Source organism: Clinocottus analis, unplaced genomic scaffold, assembly GCF_023055335.1.
Source record: "Clinocottus analis isolate CAN_PGR_092001 unplaced genomic scaffold, fCliAna1.0.p SCAF_13, whole genome shotgun sequence".
NCBI lineage: Eukaryota > Metazoa > Chordata > Actinopteri > Perciformes > Cottidae > Clinocottus > Clinocottus analis.
Window position 1 is genome coordinate 18,949,142 of NW_027175854.1, and position 8,359 is coordinate 18,957,500.

General features: G+C 48.6%; 1 protein-coding gene across 1 annotated transcript in view; it reads left to right on the top strand.

Moving 5' to 3' along the window:
• The first annotated feature begins 2,842 nt into the window (after positions 1-2,842).
• ntrk2b (neurotrophic tyrosine kinase, receptor, type 2b) overlaps positions 2,843-8,359 on the top strand; it is a 13,335-nt gene continuing 7,818 nt past the window's right edge. The window contains exons 1-8 of the mRNA XM_068574006.1: positions 2,843-3,329; positions 4,892-4,966; positions 5,034-5,105; positions 5,198-5,266; positions 5,360-5,511; positions 5,784-5,920; positions 7,650-7,782; positions 8,171-8,359. The exon at positions 8,171-8,359 is cut by the window's right edge and continues 123 nt beyond it. Coding sequence (XP_068430107.1) covers positions 3,133-3,329; positions 4,892-4,966; positions 5,034-5,105; positions 5,198-5,266; positions 5,360-5,511; positions 5,784-5,920; positions 7,650-7,782; positions 8,171-8,359 — 1,024 coding nt within the window. The 5' untranslated portion in view covers positions 2,843-3,132. The remainder of the gene's footprint in view (positions 3,330-4,891; positions 4,967-5,033; positions 5,106-5,197; positions 5,267-5,359; positions 5,512-5,783; positions 5,921-7,649; positions 7,783-8,170) is intronic.

Below are 8,359 nucleotides of genomic sequence, written 5' to 3' on the forward strand. Positions count from 1 at the left end.
CATGTTGTCATGTTGTCATGTTGTCATGTTGTAATGTCATGTTGTCATGTTGTCATGTTGTCATGTTGTCATGTCAGGTTGTCATGTTGTCATGTTGTCATGTTGTCATGTTGTCATGTTGTCATGTCATGTTGTCATGTTGTCATGTCATGTTGTCATGTTGTCATGTTGTCATGTTGTCATGTTGTAATGTCATGTTGTCATGTTGTCATGTTGTCATGTCATGTTGTCATGTTGTCAGGTTGTCATGTTGTCATGTTGTCAGGTTGTCATGTTGTCATGTTGTCATGTTGTCATGTTGTCAGGTTGTCAGGTTGTCATGTTGTCAGGGTGTCATGTTGTCATGTTGTCATGTTGTCAGGTTGTCATGTTGTCATGTTGTCATGTTGTCATGTTGTCATGTTGTCATGTTGTCAGGTTGTCATGTTGTCAGGTTGTCATGTTGTCATGTTGTCATGTTGTCATGTCATGTTGTCATGTTGTCATGTTGTCATGTTGTCATGTTGTCATGTTGTCATGTTGTCATGTCAGGTTGTCATGTTGTCATGTTGTCATGTTGTCATGTTGTCATGTTGTCATGTTGTCATGTCAGGTTGTCATGTTGTCATGTTGTCATGTTGTCATGTCAGGTTGTCATGTTGTCATGTTGTCATGTTGTCATGTCATGTTGTCATGTTGTCATGTTGTCATGTCAGGTTGTCATGTTGTCATGTTGTCATGTTGTCATGTTGTCATGTTGTCATGTTGTCATGTTGTCATGTTGTCATGTCAGGTTGTCATGTTGTCATGTTGTCATGTTGTCATGTTGTCATGTCATGTTGTCATGTTGTCATGTTGTCATGTTGTAATGTTGTAATGTCATGTTGTCAGGTTGTAATGTCATGTTGTCAGGTTGTCATGTTGTCATGTTGTCATGTTGTCATGTCATGTTGTCATGTTGTCATGTTGTCATGTTGTCATGTTGTCATGTTGTCAGGTTGTCAGGTTGTCATGTTGTCATGTTGTCATGTCATGTTGTCATGTTGTCATGTTGTCATGTCATGTTGTCATGTTGTCAGGTTGTCATGTTGTCAGGTTGTCATGTTGTCATGTTGTCATGTTGTCATGTTGTCACTCGTTAGGATGTAAAACATCGATTGTGAAATAAAGACTCTTCCCTCCTATAATCTGAGGTTACCATGGAGACAGATATAATCCAGTTCTTCATGTTTTCATCTGCAGCTTCAGCGACGATGTCAGCGCTGTTTGTAAAAGCAAGTCACCATGGCAACACCGTCAGGCTGTGTCACAGATCACATGTGTCCTCATTATGGGATGTGCACTGGTCCCACTGGTCCCACTGGTTCCACTGGTTCCACTGGTCCCACTAGGTCTAATGGTTCCACTGGTTCCACTGGTCCCACTGGTCCCACTGGTTCCACTGGTTCCACTGGTCCCACTAGGTCTAATGGTTCCACTGGTTCCAGTGGTCCCACTGGTCCCACTGGTCCCACTGGTTCCACTGGTCCCACTAGGTCTAATGGTTCCACTGGTTTCAGTGGTCCCAGTGGTCCCACTGGGTCTACTGGTCCCACTGGTTCCACTGGGTAGACTGGTTCCACTGGTTCAACTGGTCCCAGTAGGTCTAATGGTTCCACTGGGTCCACTGGTTCTACTGGTCCCACTGGTAAACAGCTGTTATTAGAACATGTCACCTCAACACAGACAAAACAATAAAAGGTATTTATAGTTTCATGGGCTCAGTTTGGGTCTTTAAAGGTAAAACCCGTTCAGTTCATGAAGGTTATTAATATAATGATGACATCACGCATCATGACGTCAGCTCCTTACAATCTATTTAATATTCATGGTTTATTCCACATGAGTCTATAGTGCTGCAAACACAACCTTTGCAAGTTGCTGTTAAATTGTGTCGTAAACTTAATAAAAACACAGGCATCATTTCTGCCTGAATGCTTTTCGTCAGGAATCATTTTTGAACCATAAATCAACGTTTTGGTGGTAATGACTCGTAAAGTTGCTCCTGTCGCGCGCTGACCGGTGAGCTTGCAGACATAGTAAAGGTGATTATTTTTCATAGATGCACCCGTCTTGTGCGTCAACCGTACGTCACACTATAGGCCTAATGGCCAACCGTACAACACCGTGTGTGTGTGTGTGTGTGTGTGTGTGTGTGTGTGTGTGTGAGAGAGAGAGAGAGAGAGAGAGAGAGTGCGTGTGCGCGCGCTTTCATCCAACGCACGGCTTCAGAGCAACAACACGAGAGTTTACGTCCACATTGTTGTTGTTGTGCGCCACAAACTGCGCGTTTGACCCTCAGCTGCGCGCAGAGAGGCTGCAGCGGCGGACGTGTCGGGTTGCATCATTTAAAAAAAGAAAAAGAAAAATCATTAAGGAATTCCTATAAATACATTTGGTCATAAATACATCTCCAGGGTATCATGCCAGCATCTCCCGCATGAACCCGATCCCAGCGGCGGCCGCGCGGCAGACGCGCTCGTCCTCGGCGGTAATCGATAGACGCATGCAGGTAGCCTTCCTCCCTGCACGCGCAGCATCACCACGCATCCTTACTCCACTGTGCAGGCGCTCACGTCCCTCCCCATCACACGTATGTATGAGAAGGCGCTCGTGGGGGCCGTGCCTATTGATCTCTAAACATCTGGAACACCTCATACTTGTTTTACAAGGCAGAGGCGAACAGTCTGTGGCCGCGATAGAGGAGCGAGACGGCGGCGGCGGCGGCAGCAGCAGCAGCAGTAGCAGCAGCAGCAGCAGCAGCAGCATCATCAGTAGCAGCATCATCAGTAGCAGCAGCAGCAGCAGCAGCAGCAGCAGCAGCAGCAGCAGCAGCAGCAGCATCAGGACGGACCACTTGACACCTTGCTTCACGACATCGATATGCAGTAGTGTGAGAGCAGCTCTGCGGAGAGGCAGGCCGGTCCATGGCATCTTGATATGAACACCGTGGGCTCTGCGCATTCCTCACCGACGGCGTAGTCTTTTTTTTTCCTTCCTTGCGGAGTCGAAAGGATTAACTTGCCAGATAAAAGCGGAGAGGGAGGAAATCTCAACAATAATTCAATCCGACCAGATTGTGTTCGGGGATTCGGGGATATCATTGGACCCGCGATGGACTCCAGCGCGGGGGAATATGGCACGGCTCGGCTTGGATTGTTTTTGGTTCTGATGGGGCTGTGGAGATTTAGCGATGCTTGCCCCGCATCCTGCTCTTGCAGCATCTCAAGGATTGTTTGTATTGATTCTGTACCAGGGATCGAGGATTTCCCCGTCCTCACGCTAGATGACATGGAAAACATCACCGAGATGTAAGTGTGTGGAAATGACCGCGCAGACATGTGAACTTGTTCGGATGAAACGCGTAAAGATCTTCCTTCCGTCGCAGGTCGCAGTGATACAACATGGCGAGAATGATTGTAATAATAAAGTAGTAGCAGCAGCATTAATAACAGCAGGCCTGGTATCACCCCGTGGATCACAGATCAATAGATCAATAGATCAATAGATCTATAGATCTGCCTTCATGTCAAACACAACATGTGATGTTTCTTCTTATAACCAACCGATCGTGTAGTGTGTGTGTGCGCGTGTGTGTGTGTATGGCGGAGACGGGGGTCGCGCGTGCCAGTAACGACGATTGTGTGTGTGTGTGTGTGTGTGTGTGTGTGTGTGTGTGTGTGTGTGTGTGTGTGTGTGCGCGCGCGCGCGCGCGCGCGCGTCACGGTGGTGAGAGTGCGCGTCAGGCTCCTTTGGATTAGCCGCTTCCTTCACTAACAGCTCCTCGGTGTGATGGAGACGTTTAGGCCGCAGCCTCCGAGCTGCTCTCCGGCTCTGGGCGGCGGTGTGATATCACCTCAACGCCGAGAAGAAATAAATAAATAAGGAGAGAAAATAGAGCACATTGTTGCCAGATTACACACAGACCCCCTCACACGGAGCCGCGGAGGCGACATCACGGAGCTGATCTGCGTCAGCGTGCTGCGCGCGGAGGAAACCGCCTCATGAGGCGCGTCGCGCTCCTCTTCGTGTGGAGCAGCAGCTTGACCCACAGGAGCATCTCCTCTCGTGAAGGATCATGGTCAAGCTCTTCAGCTGCTTCTGGAAACCATGAATACTCATTTAAAATGCTCTGCTTCATGTTCAATAGAGGAAAAGCTCCTGAAGCAGCAAACTGCATCCAGACTGTTGAGGGAACTTCAGCCTTTAATGTCTAGTTGTTAAAGTACAACAGAAACATGAAACCAGAGTCTCAGGTTGAGTCACAGGTTTTTAATCATAACTAATATATTGTGATGGCAATGTGAACATTCTCTTTTCATGTATTACTCAAACTCTTTATTTAAATACCTTACGCTTATAAAGCAAAACATTAGAATCAATAAAATAACCTTAAAATCAACATTTCTCTTTCAGCGCGTCCCCATTTAAACATTTCATGTTTTGATTTATGTATATAACTAATAAATAAAGCGGTTGACTGACAACAGAGCTACTCATCAGATTATGTAATTTTATCTAAAGAAAAGTTGGAATAAATTGCATCGCTTGGGCATTTTTGATCAGAAAAAATGAAATAAAAGATATCACATTAAATTTTATATTAAACATGAACTGGCTCACATTATATTGACCATCAGAACGTGACATCTGTGAACAGATCACATGGAGCTGTCTGCTCAATGACTTGAAAAGCCCTGTCATGGTATTTAGTTTCCTAAAATGCATGTACACACACACACACACACACACACAGACACACACACACACACACACACACACACACACACACACACAGACCTCCTCAGTGTGAATCTACAGGTGAGCCAACATGAGGTAAACGGAGTCGTAACGTTTCTCTTGTCCTTCACAGATACATCACCAATCAGAACCGGCTGTTCGACATCAACGACAACAGTCTGAGGCACTACATCAACCTCAGGAACCTGTGAGTACCTGCAGCGAGCTCAGCGCTCACATGGAGCACATGCTTAACGTGACCTTTCACCCAACAGAACAGTGATGGAGACCAGACTGACCTCCATATCATCAGACGCATTTTTCAACAACACCAGACTCCAATATGTGTGAGTAGTTGAAGGAAGAGCTGAAGCTCTCTGGTTGCAGCTGGATGCAAACAGCAGCCTCCAGACTCTGACGCCACCTTCTCCCCTTTCAGGAACCTCAGAGACAACAACCTCTCGACACTGTCATGGAGGATATTTCAGAACTTCAACACAACATACCCGTAAGTGTTGCACGGAGAGAAGTGTGTGTGTGTGTGTGTGTGTGTGTGTGTGTGTGTGTGTGTGTGTAGTCTCTCATGTGTGTCCTCTTCCAGCCTCCTGCTGTCCGGTAACCCTCTGGACTGCGTCTGTGAGAACTTGTGGATCAAGCTGAGGCTCCTTGAAGAGAGCGACAGTCCAGAGCTGACGTGCACAGACGAGCGAGGAGCGCCGAGAGCCTTCGCCACGCTCACCCCCCCAGACTGTGGTAATGTGAACCCATAGCATCCCCCACCCCACCCCTCTGTGGTAAAAAAACTTCACTGTGGTAATGTGAACCCATAGCATCCCCTCCATAGCCCCCCCCTCCTCCATAGCATCCCCCACCCCCGGACTGTGGTAATGTGAAACCACCTTATAATAAGCATCTGATGGTGGACGCTCAGAGAGACGGCCGCTTCACCGGGAAGACGGGAATAAATCAATGGATGCAAAGGTCCGGTCCGGATGTCCAACGTGCCGTGTGCTCCTCTCCCGCAGTGATCCCCAGAGTAGAGGTCACGCCGAAGAACATGACGCTGATGCAGGGCAGCAACGTCCGGGCCGTGTGCAGCGCCTCCGGCTCGCCGCCTCCAGAGATCCTGTGGAACCTGGACTGGCTCTCCACCCACCACGAGGTGAGCTCCGCTTCCTGCTCCGCCCTCGGGGGCCGGCTCCGCTCTGGGGTCCGGCTTGTGTTTCAGGAGTAAACAAGATGAGGGACCTTCTTTACAAAATATCACTCCAGTGAAGCTTTGGAGCCGTGAGCCGCAGGAGGGCCGTGACGAGAGCTTCAGACCCAGAACTGAAATCAGCTTATTGGTCCAGAATGAGCAGACTCAGCTGATTGCAGGACTGAAGTACAGCCTGTGTAGCTGCTGCTCCTCACGCAGCGTCATTGTTGTTGACAACCAGAAAAAGACATCATGATGATTGGAACTGAATGAAACCATATGTTTCTACTCAGCTGGAACTGTTGGTTCTGGGAAGTTTCCCATCGTCACCGTGAACCAATGAGCTCAGAGCGAGACGCCAGAGAGGAGGAAGTGTAAAAGTACCCAGAGAGAGTCAAACACATCGTTGTCTCGCTGTGAGATGCAGAACCTTCACGACCAAACTGTTCAGGAACATGTTGAGACGACCAATGGTCCAAAACACCAGGATGTGTTGCTGCGTCCGCTCGCGTTGGGCAGTGTACGAGCTAGCACACAAGCTAGCACACAAGCTAGCACACAATCTGGCAAACAAGCTAGCACACAAGCTAGCACACAATCTGGCAAACAAGCTAGCACACAAGCTAGCACACAAGCTAGCACACAAGCTAGCACACAAGCTAGCACACAAGCTAGCACACAATCTGGCAAACAAGCTAGCACACAAGCTAGCACACAAGCTAGCACACAATCTGGCAAACAAGCTAGCACAATAGATAGCACACAAGCTAGCATACAAGCTAGCACACAAGCTAGCACACAAGCTAGCACACAATCTGGCAAACAAGCTAGCACACAAGCTAGCACACAAGCTAGCACACAAGCTAGCACACAATCTGGCAAACAAGCTAGCACAATAGCTAGCACACAAGCTAGCATACAAGCTAGCACACAAGCTAGCACACCTTTCTGGCCCACAAAGATAGGCTGAGCAGACGTCCTCTTCCTCCTGACGTCCTCTTTTCCAGACATGACAATGCGTCCAGCAGGGATTCAACACGTCCGGGACTTTACCTCCTGTCATATTTGTGTTTCTCTGAGTCTGTCACTCACTAGTTATTACGCTCTGACACGTTGTGAATCTTACGTTCATCTTCTAGCTCTGACGTAGAGAGAGCTGTCATTGGTGGACTGATCTCAGGGTTGCCAGATGCAGGATAATTATCCTCCAAACACAACCATGTTGAGCCTTTGGTACGATACTTCTCCATCAGCAGTCTGCACCACTGACACCTCGTCACCTCCACTGCAGACCAACATCCTGTTACCTCTGAAGAAACTACTTCTGCATGAAACATCACCGCCTCAATAATCTACTGGAATTTAAGCGACAAACTTTTTATTGGTAGTTTAACACGACTCGTTCTTTTTTTATGAGCTAAAGATCGCGTAGATGCTGGACTGTGGAGCGAGATGAAACCATAAGGGGTTCACCTCACGGCCTGCAGCTGCGATGCACTCAGCGTGCAACAGAGCTGGAAGAGCAGCTGCAGTGTGCACTGACAGTAATAATACATATTCTGTCATATGGAGCGCAGTGTTGGTATTTCCACAGGATCTGATGATATAAGATAGAATATGTCTGTTAGTCAGCAGAATGGTTATTTGACATGTGAACTACGGGACATATGAAGCAATGTGATCATGTCGACAGATCGACCCCTCGGACACGGAGAGCAGCATCATCCTGTCGGACCTGTCTCCTGACGATAACGACAAGGGCATCATCTGCAGCGCCGAGAACATGGTCGGTCAGAGCGAGGCCACCATTCGGCTCAATATCCTCTGTAAGCACTTCTGTGGTAATGACTGTAACTCAGCATGCACCTGGAGAGATGGAGTCTCACCTCTCAGCCTTGTTGTTTCCCATGGAAGCACCGGCTCCTCAGTGTGTTGGTGTTGCTGTCTCTCTGCAGATGCTATTGACTCTCCATGTTTCTTGTCCATGACTCTTCCTCCCGTGAAGCTTCTCGTGCCTCACCACACTCCTCCGCTTGTCTGGAGCCACATTTCTCCTCATTCTCCTCCTCCCCGTTTTCCCGACGTCAGCGTTTAGATGTGGCGTCTCTTCCCTCCCTCGACTGCATCTCCTCCAGAAGTCCATGAATGTTCCTCCCGGTGTTGATTTCCTGTCTCCCCGTCATCACTCTTCCTCTCCTGTTGCCTCCCTGTCAGTCGCCCCCACCGTGCAGCAGCTGCTGAAGCCCGAGCGCGACCACCACTGGTGCATCCCGTTCAGCGTGACGGGGAACCCCAAGCCCACGCTGCAGTGGTACCGCGAGGACGTGGCGCTGCTGGAGCACGAGCACATGAGCAGCACCAAGATCCACCTGTCCACCAAGAGCGAGTTCCACGGCTGCCTGC